At 41.6% G+C, this 19,962-nt stretch overlaps 1 protein-coding gene across 1 annotated transcript in view; it reads right to left on the bottom strand.

The window, feature by feature from the left end:
- Positions 1 to 19,962, bottom strand: part of MYO10 (myosin X) — a 163,305-nt gene that overhangs the window by 66,443 nt on the left and 76,900 nt on the right. The window contains exon 4 of the mRNA XM_039549820.1: positions 6,895 to 7,082. Coding sequence (XP_039405754.1) covers positions 6,895 to 7,082 — 188 coding nt within the window. The remainder of the gene's footprint in view (positions 1 to 6,894; positions 7,083 to 19,962) is intronic.

The following is a 19,962-nucleotide window of genomic DNA, read 5'->3' as shown; positions in this document are numbered from 1 at the left end:
CTGGCCAGCCACACTCCACATTACTGGAAGTCAGGAAGACCGGGGTGATTAGAAATGATGGTCAGATGGAGACAGAACACCCTGTTAACTTCCTGAATATGACATCCAGGGAAAAACACAAGCTGTCCTTAGGCTTCATACCACTGCTCAGACAGCATTTCAAGGCACTGACTGCAAATGTACACACACCTAGGAGGCAACAAAGAGCTCTCTGAATGCAAACAATTATCCAACACTTCCCACTATCATGTTAAAGTCACAACAACGGCATGGCAATGGTCAGGGATAAAGACCAAACTACAAATTAAGATGGGAAAGTTTGGGATACGTTGCAGCAATCTAGCTAATGAAGGAGCCCTGCTGTGAAGAGGAGGAAGTTAAAGACACCAATGCTCATTCTAACACATAAAGGATACTTATATAATTAATACTGAAATTCTTAGAGAACTACATACTCTTTAAACAAACTTTCTATATACCTATTGCAACAAACCAGTTTCATGTGAGTTCAAAATATACAATTTTCACCTCTCATTACCATCAAAGATGTAAAACCTCTCATCACCACCCACAGGAGAAGAAAGCAATTTGATAATGCTAAATTGACATTCTCAAAACAAACTGTTAATAAGCAACCCTGCTGATACAAACAGAAGGCAATATACTCAGTTTCTCTTCAAAACCAACTCTCTAAAAAAGGAAAGTTTAAATTTGGCTCATTTCCCCAATATCCTTTCTCTTCAATTATGTAGCCTAAACACACACTGTGAGCCATTAAGAAATACAATTTGTGGGTAAAGTTTGTCTAGTTTTCTCACTCTTCATCTTGAGACATAGCACTGTATCCTAAGCTGTGGCCTAGTTCCTAATTAAGCTGTACCTAATTTCAGTTTACTCCCAAAGAGAGAGGGGATATTTTGGTCTTACTTCACGTTTTCCATTGTAGCAAGTGGGAATTTTGTCACTGACTTTGATGGAGCACAACTGGGCATGTGGAGCAAGCTTAGATAATTTGACAGTTCTATGTTGTGCCATTGCTGAGTAATGACCCCACTGATTTTAGACTACAACAAAGTATAATGACGCTTTCTAGTAAAAAGCAAAGAAGAAAGGTACCACCCAAGAAAACAGCATGACATTTTCCTGCAAATGAATGTCAACAATAAAATTAGGGAAGAGACACTCAGGAAACATAATGAGACATCTTCATTACCGCCAGTATGTTCCAGCAAGTGTGATACATCCATTACATTTAAACCACATAAAAAAAATTTCTGTAGTGTTTTTTTATGTAATTTTACCCTTGACGTCTGGCCTTTTCAGTATTCCTTCCTTTTCTCTTTGCAGGCCCTCACTCATCTCCTCTGCCCCAGAAACAAATATTTAATATTCCTGCATTTAATACTCACCATAAAAAACATTTCTACTAGTAGTTTTGAGAAAATTTCACAAACCCTTGCATTATTCTTGTCTAGTGCAATACATCATCCAGTGATACGCACCTCTTCCCGCCTAAATTCTCTCTCTCTGAGCCACATGTATAGCTCAACAGCAGGCACAGGGTGACACCTAAGAGGACATCACCTCTTTCACTAACACCATCTTTCCTCTGCCCCCACCCACAGTCCCCTCCTTTGGAGAATCTGTAGTTCTATGGAAGCTGAAAGGTACCCCACTGTAACTGAGAGCCATAAAACAAGTGAGATACACAAAGCCAGTGGAAAAATACCTCCTGCACCTCTCTCTGGTACAGTTGGCATTACACACAATTATACGCTCTTGATTTTTTCTTGGAACAGGAGGGACTCAGAACTGGTTTGGTTCTGAACCTGCCCAGTGTCCTATTCTCACAGCTGCTAATTGGAGATGCCATGGAAGACATACAATACTTCCCTTCTGTGTTCTTCCAGCTTCCAGTTATTCGCTGTTCCGAGGCTTCCTGATCTGAATCTGTTTTTTCTGTGTCTTGTAGCCCTGAATGGATTTATCTTCTATGAGTTTCTAGCCATACTCCCTTAAAAAGCAAAGGAACAAGCCTTGTTTTTTCAGATCCACCTCCTATTAGCTTCATGTGATACCTCTTAGTTCTCATGTTGGAAGGGGAAACCAACAATTCATCCTGGTGCTCTTTCTGCTGTGCATGACTTGATAGTGCTCCAAATTCAAGGTGCCTGTCTCCGTTAGCCATTTCCCATGTTATACTTCTGACTGCTTTTTAAATTTTCCTCTGAACCACCTTCAGTTACACAAAGTCTGGATCCATCCAAAGAATGGGTTTAGACAATGTTCTCTACTGTTCTCTACTCATTTAGTAGTAACCACTCCATTCTATCCACTTTTACAGTTATGTGGGATCAATCTTCAGTCCTTAGAAAGCTTTCACCTACAAGGTCAGTAAAAGGGTGAATTTTTTAGTGCAACCTTTCCAGCCCATGAGTTAAAGTGCCCAGCTTGTTCCACATCACTACATTCAGGATTGTGAACATATTAAGTCTGACAGCAGCCCCAAAGGCCCCCACTTAGAAGATGTTTAGACTTTCTCCATGACTTGTTTTATGCAGGGCATCGTGCTAAGGGCACAGCAGCCTGGACTCATGACTGCCACAGCGTAAAAAGGGGTCACTGAGAGAGACTCCTCATTCTGAAGGACATAGCACTAAATCATTTCCCTGTTCTGTCTGGGTAAGAGACAGAACTGTCTGTAGTGGTTGCTAATCACAGGCACACCAAAGGCACTGGTCCATGGCCACCTCTGGAACTCCTAACCCAGCTCCTGAGTGGCCAAACAACCAGAAGCCCCACCTAGGGGAAGGTCCCAGGAAGGCCAAAGTGTACTTGAACTGAGACAGGAGGCCAGCACATGTCTTGACCCCACCTCCTCTTGGAATTCCTATCAGCTGAACACTGCTGGAACCGGGAGTGGTAGCTATACTTGTTCTTTTCTGTATCTTTTCTGCCTTTCTCTCTTTCTCTTTCTTCCTCTAATTCCCTCTTCTCGGAGTTTTGTGTAACTTAAAATTGGATGAGCTTAGAGTGTGCTAAGTTAATGGGCTAAGTTAATGCTGTTTTATGTTGATGGAATCCTGCTCTAAACTTTTGCAAAAGTTTCTGACTTTCTGCAGTTGACAGTAAAGTTTTTTATTGTTTTGACCTCTGGAGAATATCTTGTCAGTATTTCTCCCATGCATCTGAGTACGTGAACAACTGTAAGTCCTTTTAAAAGTTTCATCAAGTGAGGTTTTTGGGGCTTTAAAACCCCAAGACAGACACACACAGATAAAATAGGCCCTTCGTGAAGGAAGTCTGCCTTATTTGAGCAATAGCCAAACAGCAAATATAGTTTGTCAAATGCACGTCTGAACTTTGGTGTGTCAGGACATCACATCCATCACAGGTCTGGGTCCCAAATAAAGAGTTTGGTTCACATTGATCTTCAAGCTGAAAAACAACAACAAAAAGTTTCAGGCCATCAGATGATAACAGAGAGAACAAATTGCTATCAGACAGTGATTTCCCACTCACAGCACTGACTTGAATGTCATACAAAGCAACTGTTGCTGCTCCCTCAACTGCTTTACACTTCTTTGGGAGTGCTCTGAAGTGGATCAGCTGCTATTTTATCTGAGAGAAGAGCATGTGTTTGCTTCTGCACAGACTAAACCACCTTAAAAAAACAAACCTAAAGATATTTTACTATTTGTGTAATAAAGAAGTGGAGGTTTGAACTTGGTCCCAACTTGTGAACTCCAGCTAATCATGGGGGAGCTCAGCCCCTTTCCTACATCAGGACAAGTTGTTTGGCTATTGCTCAAATAAGATGGGCTTTCTTCATGTTCCTGAGGCACCCAGCTGAAAAATCAGAGGATTTTTTTAACATGGTGGTGGGCTTTTTTCTTTTCCTGTTTTAAAAGAAACTGGACCCTGTGATAAGGGTTCAGACCAACATGAAACTGAGAATTCATTGATGCAGATGTTTTTTGTCTACAGAAAAACTCTAGTTTTTTAGCCTGGGAGAGTTAAAACACCATTTCACAACTGTGTATATATTCTAATGCACCAGTTGTGTACAGCTTCTTCAGTGTGCCGTTTTGTTGACATTTTAGGCTGCTAAGTCCTCTTTATGCAGCATTATCCTGAATTAAAATTACAGAAATTGTGCATGTTACACAAACCAATAAATAAGCATCTTTGGGTGATTCTGCTTATTATCATCTCTTCTGTATTTCCTTCCTTTTCACCTCTGACCTGGGCGGTTATACTAGAAAAAAATGGTATCACATTTATATCATATTCTGAGTCTTTGTGATGACAGTTTTTAATTTGTGTTCTGAAATTCACCCTCTCACCCTACCCCAGTCAGAAAAATATCCCAATATTAATATTGCAAAACACTAGAAGCTTTTTCACAGGTTTTGGACCCAAAGCCTGAAGAAAGCAGCTCCAAACCAAAGCTGAGCTAATTCTGGGGGCCAGCAGGGGGCACTTCAAGTCCAGAGGATCATCAGAAAGCATTCCAAGCGCCGTCCTCCGTGGGGCTGTTTACAATTTGCTGCAGAGTGCTGAGATCCCAAGGTCAGGAGCAGCTCAAACTGCCAATCAGAACGTGAGACCTACCCGAATAATTCCCTCATTTTAACTACTGTGTTTTCGCGATGCAACAGAATTTCCCTCTTTATCATCTCTTACATTAAATGCAAGACCAGAATGTTTTTCTGAATTCAGACACTAAACAGCTCCACTTGGCTATTTTCTTTTTTAAATGCCAGTAGTAACCAAGGAAATTACAGTGACAGTACAGTGACTTGTTGCAATGTCTAATTCTAAGCCAGTAAAAGAGGCAGGAATGACCAGGATGCTGAACTTACCAAGCACACTGTTAAACCTCCACTTTCTATGTCCTAAACTATGTATGTGACCACAGGGACTTTCCTAAACCATATGAAGGCCAGGGAAACCTTCAGTAATTTAAAAAAATCCTATTCTGAGTCCTTCACAGACAGAGCAGATAATAGTCCTTTAGGAAAGCAGATTTGACTTTTTTTAATTAAAATTGTACATTTCCTCAATTTCTGCAGTATCAAGATACCCTTCTAAAGTTGTGTGCCACTTACCTGAAACACAGAACTTACACAAATCAGTGTTTCAATCCATGACCACAGTAAACAATTTTAAAAGGGATTCCTAATACAAAACTTCTCCATATTATGGCTTATCTGTACCAAAGTACATGGTTTACAGAGCAGAGAATGCTGAAGACTCCCCTGGAACATCACATTCTGCTTATGTCCATTTTAGGACATAACCTGCTTTCCTCTTGGCAGCTTGTGAGGAACTGGAATGAAAGGTAAAATACTGAGGCTCATACAGAATGGCAAAAATACCAATGGCCACCAGAAATTGTTTTGGTTCCCTAAATTTGTGTACACAGGCTGTTCACAAGTAACTGTCTGGCAATAAAACACAAAACCATGACTCCAGGCTAGCTATTGTCACATGAAAAAAGATCTCTGGGCATTTCATTTTGCTTGGACTCTTACTTGGACCCATCTTTATATGTACAGAACTACGTATTAAATAATAAGAAGGAGAAATAAAGTTAAAGAAAGCTGAAAAAACACACTCTTCAGCTTTGTCTCACTGCCAGGCAGAATCTGCCTAGTGGTGAGAGCAGGTGGGCACTGAGACTGGAGAGCCTGCAGAAAGTTGCATGCAGGCCTGGCTGTGTTGCAGCTAATCCACATTTCTGACAATGGCTTGGGTGCTGAACTACATGCACCAAATCCCCCTCTTATCCAGGAAGCCTTGCAACCTGGCCTAAAAGCCGAAATGTCAGTAGAAACTGCCTATTGGAAAAGGTGCTGCTCTCACTCTGCCTCATCCCCTCTCTGTCCCACTGTCTGCCCCATGTGTGTCAGTCCTACAGCCACCACAAGGCCTCCTAGGGAGGTCAGGAGACAGCCAAAATCATGTCAACTTGTGCCTGAAGAGCTCTGCACACGTAACCTCATAGTGCAGGCAGGTGATGCCAAGTAGGCCTAATCTCAGAAATGTTGTGAAGGCAAGAGAGGAGAGGAAGCAGAAACACAAGCTCTCTCACCCCCCTGAGCATCACCCCCTGCCCAGAGGCCGGTCACTGGTGCCATCACCAGTGAGCTGCTCCTCCCGATCTGGCAGGCAAGGCTTTGGTCTCCCTGCCTGTGTGTGAGCCAACGCAGCTGAGCTGGCAGGCTAGGGAATGGGAAAAGAGCTGGCTGCGTTTTCAGCTCTTCTGGAGCCAGAGGGAAGGAGGAGCTGAAAGCAGTGAAAAGCTATTGAAATGCCAACTGCTCCCTAACGCACACTCGGCCACAGCCAGATCCTGAATACCAGCGAAACAGTGGTTCAAACGGGAAGCTATTAAATCACCATTAAATTAAAGCACAACAAGATTAAGCAAGGAAGATTAATCAGGCAGAAATAAGTGGCTGAAATGTGGAGGGGTTTCTCTTTTGCTATTCTTATTTACTGCATTTCTCAAGGCTGGTGGGTTACGTTTTTCTTTTCCTCTCCATACAGGAATCAGGGTCTAGTGGTGACAAACTACTGAGCTGCACAGAGATGTTTAAACTGGTGGGAAAACACATAAAACATTTGATGTGGGAAGACCAAAAAATGCACAAAATTACAATAGATTTTTTTCACTAAGTGACATTGGAAGATGCATAAGAAAAAACAACGTTTTGTTAGAGGTCCACAGAATGACACAGAGCCAGCTCAGAACTCTCTTGAAACTGTGCTGTTTTAAAAGCCTGCTACCTTTTGGAGTTCTCCCCATGTGGCCCATAGCCACGCTCCCAAATCACCTTGAAAGGCTCACCATGAGGGGTACCCAAAGCAGCTGCAGCCACCACTCACCTGATGAGGATACACTGGTTGTCGTGGCGCTTCCAGAGGCAGCGGTAGCACTCGTTGGCCACGGCGAAGAGGTGAGGCGCAATCTCTCCCATGTGGTGCCTGCTGTATCGCTCCATGGCGGCGCAGTCGTACAGGCCCGGGATGCTCTTGTAGGGGTTCACGGAGGCAACTATCGAACCAATGTAGGTCTGCAAGCACACAGCACCCCCAGAGCTGTTACCACATGCGGGGTGGAACAGATCAACACTCTTCTCAAATGATAGACAAAAAAATACGCATTTGCAAAACCATAACAATACTTCAGATAAAGGTGGCCAGCAGTTTTCCCTGATTTCTTCCTTTCCAATAAAAGCAACAAAAGGGTGAAAGTTGTTCCCACCTCTGTCATGTTCTCAGGCTTACCCCACCTATAACACTGAGCTTATTGACTGTACAAATCCCTGCCTTAATGCTGCCTACAGCTGCATGGTAATGCCTGTCAGCGCTGGCCTACAGCTGCTTCTCATGGGACTGCTGAACTAACTAAAAACCTGGCTGTGCCTGAAGTAATGGTAGAAAAGTCTGCATTTCCATGTAGAGTATCCAAGTCCTTCTCTGCTACTCACTTTTAAAACAAGTATCAGGCATTATGGTAGACACTGGGACCATTATGTTTAGAATAGCAGGCTCCAAGAAAAGCGTGTGAACCGGCAGATGCTCCAAAAACAGTGGGTTTCCGCAACTTTTTTATTATTAGTTTGATGCAGAACAGCAGCTGTCAAGTCATTAATTTCTATCCCACTGCAATTAAAGAGCACATTGCTTCAAACCACCCAGGTAGCAGCTTATGCCCTCTCCCATTGCCTTAACTCATTAGGCTGAGGTAACCTGATCATTTGCAACAGTCTGTTCACAATGTGTTCAATTTCTCTCCCACCCTCTATCCACTTCAACGTATTTTTCAAATAAAATCAGATTAAGTGAGGTAGGAGATAACATTAAGCATGCTATCTCCACAGTTTCTGGGGCATGTGAAATTAATTGATATCTTGTATGGCGTGTGCAGCGTTACTGCTGCAATACCAATTTTGTTTTGTTAAACGCCCTTTCTGCAGTTGCAGGCAGGAAGCTAACACCTGGCTTCAACAGCCCTGCTCTGGACTGGTGAAGAGCCAGGCTGTGCAGCCTCCAGCCCTGTAACACAGCCCCCATGCACAGAGAGATGCCTCACCAGCAGTCAACCCTCTAGTCGCTGACAGAAACCAGCTGTGAAGCTGACAGCAGGACTGGGGCTCTCTTCATCTCCACCCTAACCAGAGAGGGATGGATAAGGGGAGCAGCATCTTGCACACCAGAGAAAGGCAGCCCCACATGCTCCTCCCGCAGCCTCCCTCTTCTCTGTACAGGCCCCCACAGGGCATTCACTAAGACACAGGGACCATCAGTTCCCCCAGACTTTCCTTTCCCCTCTATCAGTCTGGTTTTGCAGCATTTACAGCCCGCATCTATCTGCCTCCCTCTTTTTCTCCTCAATTAACATGCAATTATCGCTGTGTATCAGCTCTCCTGTCTCACTGTTACCCTGCTGTTCCAGTCCCCATTATCCACCTGCTCACCCTCCATCAGGCCCGACACAAATTGCAGCTTAGAGCTTTTGCTAAGGGAACTGCTGTGGTGTCCTCAAAATCATGACGATTTTATTAGCAGTAAGGGGAATATCCCTCCTCACTGTAACTCCAGTACCTTTTACAGAGTGGTGAACTTTCAATCTGTATGTTTTATAGCACCCCCCCCCCCCACCCTCTCATGCTGTGCAACAGCTCAGAAGATTTCATTTAGAGGAGAGATACCATTTCAACATAAGATCGTATCGCAGGGCAATTACAGCACTGAGACAACAGGTTAATTTCCTGGGATCATCCCCTCTTGGTTTCTTAAATAAGTAATAAGTAACAAGGAAAGCTCTGAAAACAAACTTCCTCTGTTTGATACATATTTCAGCACAGCTTGCACAGGCAAAATTTTAAGAGGCTTCTTTTTTTTAATTACATGACTACAGCGCAAGTATGACCAATAAAACAGACTGCTACAGATCTTCTTCTTTACCTTATTAAAATCTGGCTAAAGACTTCTGAAAAGAGTAACTTGAGGCACACACAACAGATGCCATGACAAAGGCGTAAATTAAAAAAACCCCATGAAATACGATACCATCTAATTTCATAACTAAATAACCACTCTATAGTTTCTGCATGATTAATACCTGACAGAACAGTATCTCCATGATAAAGCACTGGCAAAACTGCATCACCATGGGCTACACGTGGTGACTTTTCCTGCTTCTCCTCTTCTAAATAGTAAATACCAGAAGAGGTGACAGCAGCCCACTTCATCATGCATTTACGATGGGCAGTCTTTCACATGACTTAAGCACAATTTTTTTAAAGGGACAGAAAGACTTCCAGAACATGAGTCATTACTGTGAATAATAAAAGTTTATTAAATAAAGAGAGCTGCCTTCATTGCCTTGTAATTCAATAAGGTATAATAGAGAAACAGGCGGTGTGTTAAGGCAATAAAAGAAACCTGGTGAACAGCAGAAATGATACTGGTGAAAGCAATTTCTAAATCACCTCATGGAGTAATGCTTAGGACATGTCACTATTTTAAAAATTCCTTCTCTCTGTCTTTTTCTTTCACCAAAAATGTGAACCACCACAACCTCTGCTAACAAAGGTGCAGCTTTGTGGTTCCAGTTTTCTGGTGCTTTGAGTATGTACTACCTGTTTGCAGGACAAGTTAAATGCGTGCACACACTGCCACCAAATTATAATGGCATAAGAGAGAACAAACTCAGGACTTCAAAAAACAACCTCCTCATCCCAAGGCAGTATCACAAAAAAAGTATATTCTTCACAGACACAGTGTATCACATTTATCACCTACTGGGTGTCACAGTCCAACCCAGGAGCACCCACAACCAGGTATCTGCATGGACTAAGGAGTTAGCTGGCCCAAGCAAAAGTTCTGCCTTTACCCACGGTAGTTCAGCAAAGTATCAATGGGCTGAAGCAGCACTGTTATTAAAAACTATTCCAATTATTTTAAAAGTTCACATTAAAAGACCTATCTTCCAGAAGTCTTTGTAAATTGCCTCTGGGATACTCAACTGCAGCAAGATCTGCTGCTGCAAGAATCATTTCCTACATCACTTCCAGGCTTACTACTTATCCCATCCAATACCTATCACAGGGCCTTAGTAGTAGCAATATTTTATAAGCAGTAGATCCTAGACTCTACCCTGGCACCTCTAAGAGCCCCAAAGTTAGGGACTTGGGGGAGGGGAGAAGGGCACATGTACTCCCCTGAAGAAGAATGCCGCCACCTCCCAATTTCATAGAATCACAGAATGGCCTGGGTTGGAAGGAGAGCAAAGATCATCTAGTGCCAACATCCCCATCGTGGGCAGGGACACCTTCCACTAGAACAGGCTGCTCAATGCCCCATCCAATATGGCCTTTAACACTTCCTGGGATGAGACATCCACAACTTCTCTAGGCAAACAGTTCCAGTGTCTCTCCACCCTCACAGTGAAGAATTTCTTCCTAATATCTAACCTAAACATACTCTCTTTCAGTTTGAAGCCATTCCCCCTCATCCTGTCACTACATGCCTCTGCAAAAATCCCCTCTCAATCTTTCTTGTAGGCTCCTCCACTTGCCCTTCCCTTGGGAACTCTGAGCAGCCACACGACACAACCCCTTTCTTGTAGGGCAGACCTTCTGGTTTGGCAAATGCAAGCACCTTAGCAGCAGATTAAACCAGTGCAAAAATACACAAAAAATGCAGGACTGCTCAGTGGACATGTGTTGTCTCCTGAATGCTACTTCTGCACCAGACATCATCATATGGCACACTACATGGGTTAACAGTCAGAAGCAGGATCTCTAAATTACTATATTATGGCAACATCACAAAGCAGGTGAAATTTCAGAACAGGTATTTTCACATAAGAATGACACTTCCACTTTGCTTATAAGACAGTAACCTAAATTTTCTTTTTGTTCTTTGCAGTTTCTAATGTGATTCTGGAAGTCAATAATTACTTATTTGAATGAAAGCATTCCAAAGCAATTATGAATATGAGAAATGCTGCCAGAGCACTAGCAAGCGGACACAGGAGTTCTGAAGATTTCCAGTTGAAATAGTTGGAGAGCTTTTTCAGTGATATACTGTGAGAACTCCTGTTACAAGCCTGACCCCTTAAATCCATGGCATTGAACAGGGCAGTTTAATATTCCCTGTTACATGACTGACTCAACACTTCACACAGAACCGCACACAAACTCTTGAACTACTTTGGTACAGACTAAACCAGCAACAACTTGTTATCAGATCACCGCTAATATATTTATTTAAGCCAAAGAATAAATGAAAGTTGAGTTACTCAGCCTGAACCCCAATGCAGCACTTTGACTGCCATATTAAAGGTTGGGTTCCTCTTACACTTTCAAATTTTTACTGAAATTTTACATTGTTAATTCATCTCCTAAAACACTTTTGCTCACAAGCCACAGACAGTCCTGCTCCCCCTTTCAGCAGAAAGGAAAAACAATGGTTTGCTGATCCTCTACAAGGACTTTCAAAACTAGAAGTTCAAATCCTATCTTCTCAGCTAGACATTCAGTAAGGCAAGACAAAATGAAAGATGTACTTCAGAAAGGAAGCAATTTTTCATCAGTTCTTTGAACGTTTTTTGTTTCACTTGTTGCCTTCTGATAGCGATTAGCTTTGAGCCTCTGTCTTGAAATCATCCCACAGTTCTTCAAACACTGAAAACCAATTTGTTCTTTAACAAGGTTCAAGAGCTCACAAAGACTGCTGATACCCACAGAAATACTCTAGCAAAACTTAACATGGTCAGTGTAGTCCTGTCTAACACGAGAGGGTGTTTGGGTTTTTTTTTTAAATGAAGACACAATAAATTTACTTCAGTTTGATACCAAACAAATCTAAATTATGTAAAAAGTTTTATTGATCAAAATACAGTTTTTCAAGTTAGCTTAAAATTACAAGAAACAAGTTTGCAATGGATGAACAAAATAAAATTTGAAATGTCTTTCTTTCTCTTGTACAAAAGGCTTTCAGAAAAAAAGAAAAAAAGTAGAGTAAGAAATTTCCTCCTCAAATTTCTTTTCAGACTCTCTATAATGAAAAAGCAATAAAAAAGAAAACTGCCCTAATGGAAGACCACTTCATTAGTCCTATAAATAAATAAATACACCAGGGCCACCCTGCTTTTCATCTTTTCTCCTTCACAGACACTTTTTAGAATTTTGGGGTGTAGCCTTTCAGGTTTGCTCCATATCCAGCAACCATCCACCTTCTACTTCTTCCCTTTCATATCAAAACTTCTCCACAATAACTTTCCTGTTTCTAAGGATCCTTTATGACATCTGTATTTTACCCAAGCTCGCTTTTCCCATGTAAGGTCATTAAACCTATCCTACACTGCTTTTCTCATGACCTTTCACCTTCTACATCAAGGTGTCCCTCTCTGTACTTCACAGACTTCCAGCATCTGAGACATCCCAGTCTTCCTTCTTTCATAAATAAATAAATAAAAAGTGGGAAGCAGGGAAGGACACACACTTTTTTAGGCTTTCCATATTTCATGCTACAGGGAGAGTGGGAGAGACAAGGCAGAAGCAGCCTGAAGGACCCTGTTAAAGGGCATTATGTGCTGCTCCTGAGCTAAATCTTTGATCCACAATGATAACCAAAACCAAAACTGCTTGCACTATTAAAACAGGCATAAGAAGACTGCATTACTCTATTTCTTTCTATCATTGTGTTTCTTTACTGCCAACAGAAATCAAAATATTCTTCATAACTTGGAACCAGAAATGACGGAATAGATAAAATACAGAAATTAAGATGTTTTGTTACAGATATTAACATTGAGAAAGAGGACTTTGTCCAACTCTCTTAAGAGCACTTTCAAGCCTTTCTGCTTTAGATGAAAAATCTATGTTATTACAGAAAGAAAAGCATGGTTACAGATGCCTCAAAAAATATGTTTCTGGATAATTTTTGAACAACTCCTGACTCTCCTGGAGTCTCTTAAGGAACTGATTCTGTGTCTGAAAAGTAAAAGTATTTTTTAAAAAAGGGGATATTGGTATCGACCTGCCAATTTATTCAACAAGTATTACTTTCTGGGCTTACCCTTAATATATAGGAAACTTCAAATAAAACTGCAGTACAACCAGCTCACCTCAAAGATACTTCTATGTTACTTTTACACAAGGCATGGGAAAAGATTTTTATCACCATTCCACACATTCTGCGTCTCACTTACCTTTAAATCATCACGGCTACAGTAACATTACCAAATAACAAAACCAGTGTTTTCACAGAACGTGCAGTGGCAGGCGACTTTTAAAAGACTACAAAATAGCCATCAAGCTCCGTTACACTTTCAACACCAAATGTTACGGTGTCAGGATGAAAAACCTGGGAACAGAAGGGTTTGCTCCACACTGCAGGTATGGCCTTTGTGGTTCCCAGCTCTCTTAGGAGAAGGGATTAATGGTAATCAGGGCTGAGTTTATCCTGAGGCAAAGACAGCCAAACGTCTAGCACATACACATCAGCAGAAAAAGGAGAAAGATGACTGGGCCACATTTTGGTGTGCTTTTTAGGGGAGGCAGAAGAAGGGGCGATGGTATGCCATAAAGAGGATGGTAATTAATGCCCTCATTCATGCTAGGTCCTCGATTTATCCTCACTGTGGTAAGTATACCCCGTCCTTCAGCTAGTCCCATGCTAATTTCAGTGGGACAGAATCCAGTTGTCTCCTGTCTGAAGCCAAGCTTCTTTCTTAAAAACCATAATCAAAGTGAAGTACTAAACTACAATTTTCAATGTTTTTTAAAACTACATATTTTAAATGTTTTCAACCAGTCAAGCCATTTCTAAGATGGAAATGCCGTACTCTATAATCATCTTTACATGCTTGGGCTCCTGCAGTCTTCACCATGTCTGGGGACTCAGGGTGAGCTTCCAACCACGCAAATTTACATTAGCTTTGCTTTTCTCTATCTGTGTCCCTTGTCAATACACTCAACATTATGACCCTTAAAGTGTCCTTTTTTCATCTTAAGGTCAGCTGTAGGATTGATGAGCTGTTTGTAAACACACTGGCCACACTACAAATACAAGAGTTAGCACCCATAGGAGAGGACCTTTAGAAGGGAACCAGAACATGGCATGGAATTTCACTAAGAAGATCAATTGTCAACAGGCAGCTACCTACAGCCAAGACCCACCTACTACATGTTCCCCTTGTCACTGCTTTTGAAAAGTGTATTTTCTTTTGAAAAGTCTTCTCAGGCATGTTCACACTGCTCAGCTGCACTTTTTCATGTCCTTCAGTCCACAATGGAAACCGCAGCAGCCTCTCCTACCAACCACCTTCCTGCTGGCCTTTTTGCCTTCTGTGCTGAGCAAGGCATAACAGACCAAGACCTTTTCAAAGCCAGGCTTTATGCTTATTTCCACTTGCACAGTTCTCAAGAAGATTTTGGAATAGTTTTGGATTATTTTAAAACATGTGATTTCAGATGATCACAGGCAACTGTTGGGCAACAGGACACCCTCCTAGATGCAGCCTTGTCTGTTAGTTGACCCTTCAACCCAGCTAATGTGACCTTAAAGCTTCCCTTGGTGCAACAGCATTAGGCAACACCATCCTGTTCCCAAGCCACTCCAAGGGCGAAGGCTATGCTACCTCTTCATGAAAAACTTGTACTTTGTAACCCAGCTACCTTAACTTCTAAACTAAGAGATTCCTTTCACTCCCTACAGCTTCAATCTGGCACATTCATTGAGTCCTTGTCCTAGGAAGCTAAATGAAACTGTCTAGGTCTACTTCTCAAGGGTTAAAAACTGGGTTTTGGTCACCATAGCTGCCAATGCAAATACCCAAAACTGCATGGAGGCAGACACCTTTCTGCTTAACTCCACAGAAGGTTCAGAGATGGTGAAGAACTCTCCACTGGTTAAGAGAAACACCCACAGCTTAATCTCATCTTATTTTTCTCTTCATTTTCTCCTACTGAACAGATTGTTCCATTTGGATGAGGATTACTCAAGGGAACCTTACAAATGTTATCCTGAATCCACACAAAAACCAATCCAGTTGGGAATTACGAAACCAATATAAAGAAAAGTTGATAAAAGAGCACTGTTACAGCCAAAGGTAAAAACCAGCACAGCAGATAGTAATACTGATGTCAGATAGACATTTTTCCTTCTTAAAGATATTGACAGGTTTCTGGCAGTTTTTCTCCCGTATAAAAAGCACCGAGTCTCCTTGTTTTTACTGCACTTTTTCGCTGACTAATACAATGCAATCTCTACCATGCAGCAGTCCTATCTACTGGGTCAGAATAATGATCTTTTGTGCAGTTTTCATATATACAATTACAGAAGAATTTCCCTCTTCACCATTGCCAAGCAGATAGAGGCGGTGACCTCCTGAACACAAACATGATTGATCAGAACGAGACATTCATTTTTGTTATTTTCATGGGCTGCAATACAGCATGTGAAAGTAAGTGTGCACTTCAGACTGTAGCAATCTGTGTGCACAATTTTAACCAGGCGAGCTCTAGCTCAAATCAAAAAAGGCCCCACAAAGAGCAGAGACCCCATGGCTCGTCATTTCATTTCAAATGGCCTGTGGCCACACACTAGTTCTTCCTCCTGCTTTGTTATTGCACAATGCTCAAATGAGTCTTTCAAAACTGTCTGGAGGTCTAATTTACCCTCCAGCAAGGAAAAGAAAAAAATGGTCTTCTTCCTTCCTATGGATTCATACTGGAGAGATGAAGGGGCTTTTCAGAGAAAATGCACACAGAGGAAAACAAAAATGCTGGTAAAACCATGAACCAAAGAGCAGTCTCTCTAGAACATTGGAAAAATGTTTTTATATAAAGCTTCGCAGATCCGTTTAATTCTGCCTGCAAGTGTTTTATATACTGATATCCATATTTCCATAACTCCTTTGTCTCTTTAATGTTTGAAGACCTCTTCTATAGAAAGGGCTTTTTTTAGGAGGAAAGCAGGAAGAGCAGGAATTACTCTTTAACAGAGCATGAAAAGAGAAATCAAAAGCCAGCATAACTGAAATCTAAGTCTATGCCAGGTACTTACTTGGATGGCACTGAACTGCTGCCAAATAGCCGTCAGTCGAGAAATCAGGAATAAGATGGCAAATGGAATTAACTGTCAAAAATCTGCTAAATGGAACTTTTGGATTCCACTTGCTTGTGAAAGGAGAGACTGACAAACATCAAAGGGAAAAAGCTGAAACTGCTTGTGAGAAAGGGACCACCTCTTTTCAAATAAAAATAACAGCGTGGCTATGAATCAATAGTCCATTTACACAGATAAACAATAGCAATGAAAGTAAGTTAATTAATTCCCAACTTAAATGGGTTGTTTGTAGCCTTTCTAGTATTAAACTGCTGGAATATGTGTATAGGACAGTTGGACAGTGCAGTACAAACAGTAAATTTTGTGCAGTTCACTTTACAGTCAAAGCCTAACTCACGTAAAGGAAACGTATGCTGGTGTCAGGTAAGGGCCCTAAGTTTTGGAGCCCAAATTCCTGCCCTCCTTTCAATGATTTTGCTGGACTGGGAACAACAGACCTTGCAGAAAGGAGCCAAAGCTTACCTCCAAGTGAGGCAGTAATGCATGCAGAAGCATTCAGCACGGTTTGCAAAAGCTCTGACTGAACAGCACTAAGCTGCTGTTGGCATTTGCGCAAATGACTGATAATTTTTCTTAAGATTTTGCGTGTTGGTCTGCTTTCTGTTTTCAGCTTATAGAGTTAGAAGTGACATGCAATACAGGTGTGGAGAAAACAACATGAATACTAGCCTTCAAATCTGGGAAGACATTAGCAATATATACCATCACCAATGACAAAATCCGCACACAATGATAAAATTTTTACTTCACAGCTTTTGATATAAAGTTACCATTAAATACAGCTTAGAGCTTTTGTATTACAAATAGAAAACTCACGGAAGTCAACAGGAATTGACCCTGTTGTCAGTGCATCTATTATTTATTCCCCAACCAACCAACCAAGGAAAAAAAATACTGGTACAGAGCAGAATAGAAAGAGAAGCTTTCATGTTTTAATAAAACTTTGACCTCTTCGCCCTCTCCATCTCACTAAAGCAGCCCACGAATGCTAGCAGGTAGGATCCTCACTGCAGTGTGTACACCCAGCAGGTTACCAAGAACACCTAATGTGCTACAACCCGTAATATAAATGTGTTTGTGCAGGGGTTGCGCACATGTAGCAGCCACTGCACACACTGCAAAATGTTTGTGTAGCTGTGGCACGCATCATAGTGCATTCAGCGACACACACCTTTCTGAGAAGCTCCCCTTTTAATGGTATCGCATTGATCACAACACCCCAGGCTGAAATACTTCCTAAGATCTGAAAACACGCACCTTTAAAACCCCAGTATTTTCAGTTGTGAGGACGAAGTTCAGACAAGCACTCTTTATTGTTGTTGTTATTATAACTATTAGGAGTTCCACAAGTCATGCAGTATGGAGGAAGTCAGAAGCAAGGTTGGTTAACCAACTGATGGCATTTGTTTACTTCTCATGTCATTACAGCTATGTTTTTCCACTAACACATATTTAAAAAAAAGAAAACCAAATAAAAAACAATGATAATTTTCCTTTGGTAGACAATTGTTGATCTATATAACTGACCAGCCTTTAGAAATAACAATCACCATAAATAAATTTCACTAGATTTCCAATTAAAAGCCTGCTGTGTTTTTATAGATCTTTGTCTGCTGCTCTCTAGTAACAGATGTGAAATGGAAGCTGTAATTAATGCTTGGAGACAGGAACTCACTTTGAACTGCATTTGAAAACATTATCTGATGTGTGCAAGCATAACATTCTAATTATGGAGGTAAGTAGCTATGTATAGACATTTGTCATGCATTCTTAGCAACAGTGTTCTCTGCTCTCCACACTTCCATGGAAAGAGCTGGTGGCAAGAATTTTCCCCATCTGCCCAGTAGCACGGGAAGGCGTGAAAACCACTGTGACTCATCAGCATACTTTTAAGATTTCTTTACTGTAAAAGTGGAGCAATTAAATAAACAGCAGTTTCCTCAGTGACCACAGAGCAGATCCTGCAAACCTGGGACTGCTCTACAGCACTGGATGCCTCTGGAGAGGAACCATGCAGGCACAGTTGGATTGCAGACGAGACCAGGATAAATGTGGTTCTAGGGGCTAGTGTAATAACTAAGGGCTTAGTTTAAATGGACATGTACTGTATTTATATACATGTTTTATGGTACTAATTACTGACACAGTTTCTGTGTACCATTGTCTGGGTTTTTTTAAGTCCACGGCCCACATTAATTTATAACAAGGCACATGACAGGCTGAAGACCAAGGCTGTTGAGCTGTCCAGGATATTGTAGGGGTCCATGATATACATTCTTTTTAGGTTCAGTTTCCACACAGTGTCCAACTTTTTCCATTTAAGAAACCAGTCATGAGGTTTTGACTTTATTAGTAAACACTTTGGGACTATGGTTTAGTGATATTTATGGAAGTAGTATTGAGTCAAAGGTTGGCCTTGAAGACATTGGAGGTCCTTTCCAACATCAGTGATTCTATGATTCTATTAGCTTCTACCGATCTTCCTTTGTTTCTCTGCCTTCACCTACAACTTGTGTCAATGTTAGAGGACACCTGAGCAGGAATACTACCAAAGTGTATGAATCATGTCTGTGCATTTAATCAACCAGGACTTTAGTGTGCCCCGCTATTTTCTCACTGTAACCTGCAGCAACATCCACTTCCTGCTGACCATCGCAACACGGTACAGAGCAACTGCACTGGATCCAAAAGGAGTTTTACTGTGCTCAGAAAAAAAACCCAAATAGGCAAAAACCTAGAAAAACAAGTCACAGAGAGCAACTGACCTAGATACTAAAGTGCCTGTGTCTGCAAACAGAATTTGAAAAAACCCCTCTGGTGATTATTGATTAATACTGCACAAACATCAGCTAGTTGCCTCTGGGAGCCCTCATGACTTCGAGGGAGATAAATTATCTAATTACTGGAAGCTTAAAAAACTACAACTGAACACGCTGCTTAAGTAAATAAACATTAATAGATTTAAAAATCAATGCATGAATAACTGAAAATACCTTTTAAGAATGGATAGAACTGAGCATTCTGTACAATGAAGTGGCTAGGAGCTCTGCAACAACCTTGTCAGGGAATGGACAACTTTTCCAGTTTAACACCTTTTTAAAAACGGGTAAATGTTGCTTTTTCATTCAAGTTATTCTATGTTTGTTGCTTCAGCTGAAGGGAAGCCAGCCATGAAAACTGAGCTCCTAATTACCATCATCCTCCCTCTGATGTGGATGTGGCTGGTACAGCAGTATATGTCGACGTGGCTGGTACAGAACTTTTCATACATATGCACACAAGCATAACAGATGGTTATAATTATCAGTGGGCAAGCTGCAGTCCTAATTTGAGAGTGAGCAAAAATAGGTTGTGTTGTCCCTCACCCTTCCTGGCCACCACACCCAACTGCTGGACAACTTGGAGGTCACTCTCCCCACATCAGGGGAGGGTGGCCGAGGGACCGCCACCCCGCAGCCCAAGCAGAATGCCGCTCTGGGCATGGTGCACATCCTCCACCTAAACAAGACAGGCACATGTCAAATCATCATCGCTTCAAAGGGGAATGTGCCTACCTAGCATTTCTTAATTCAAAAGGAAAAGTCTAATGAAAAGTGCTTTGAAACTTGTTTATTGCTTGAACTCATGCAAATGAGGGTAGATATGACGCTGAAAGCCTCTGCACTGACCTGCACAATATATACTGCAGTTATTTCCAACCTGCCTCTCACCTCAGCAAAAGCTGCTCTCTCATCCTCTGCTCTGCTCTTGGAAATTTGATTACCTGCATCAGTAATCAACCACTGGCCAGAGACAAGACAACTGCAG

This window comes from Corvus cornix, chromosome 2 (assembly GCF_000738735.6).
Source record: "Corvus cornix cornix isolate S_Up_H32 chromosome 2, ASM73873v5, whole genome shotgun sequence".
Classification (NCBI taxonomy): Eukaryota; Metazoa; Chordata; class Aves; order Passeriformes; family Corvidae; genus Corvus; species Corvus cornix.
The sequence above is the reverse complement of the archived record's forward strand: the minus strand, read 5'-3'. Positions and strand labels throughout refer to the sequence as shown.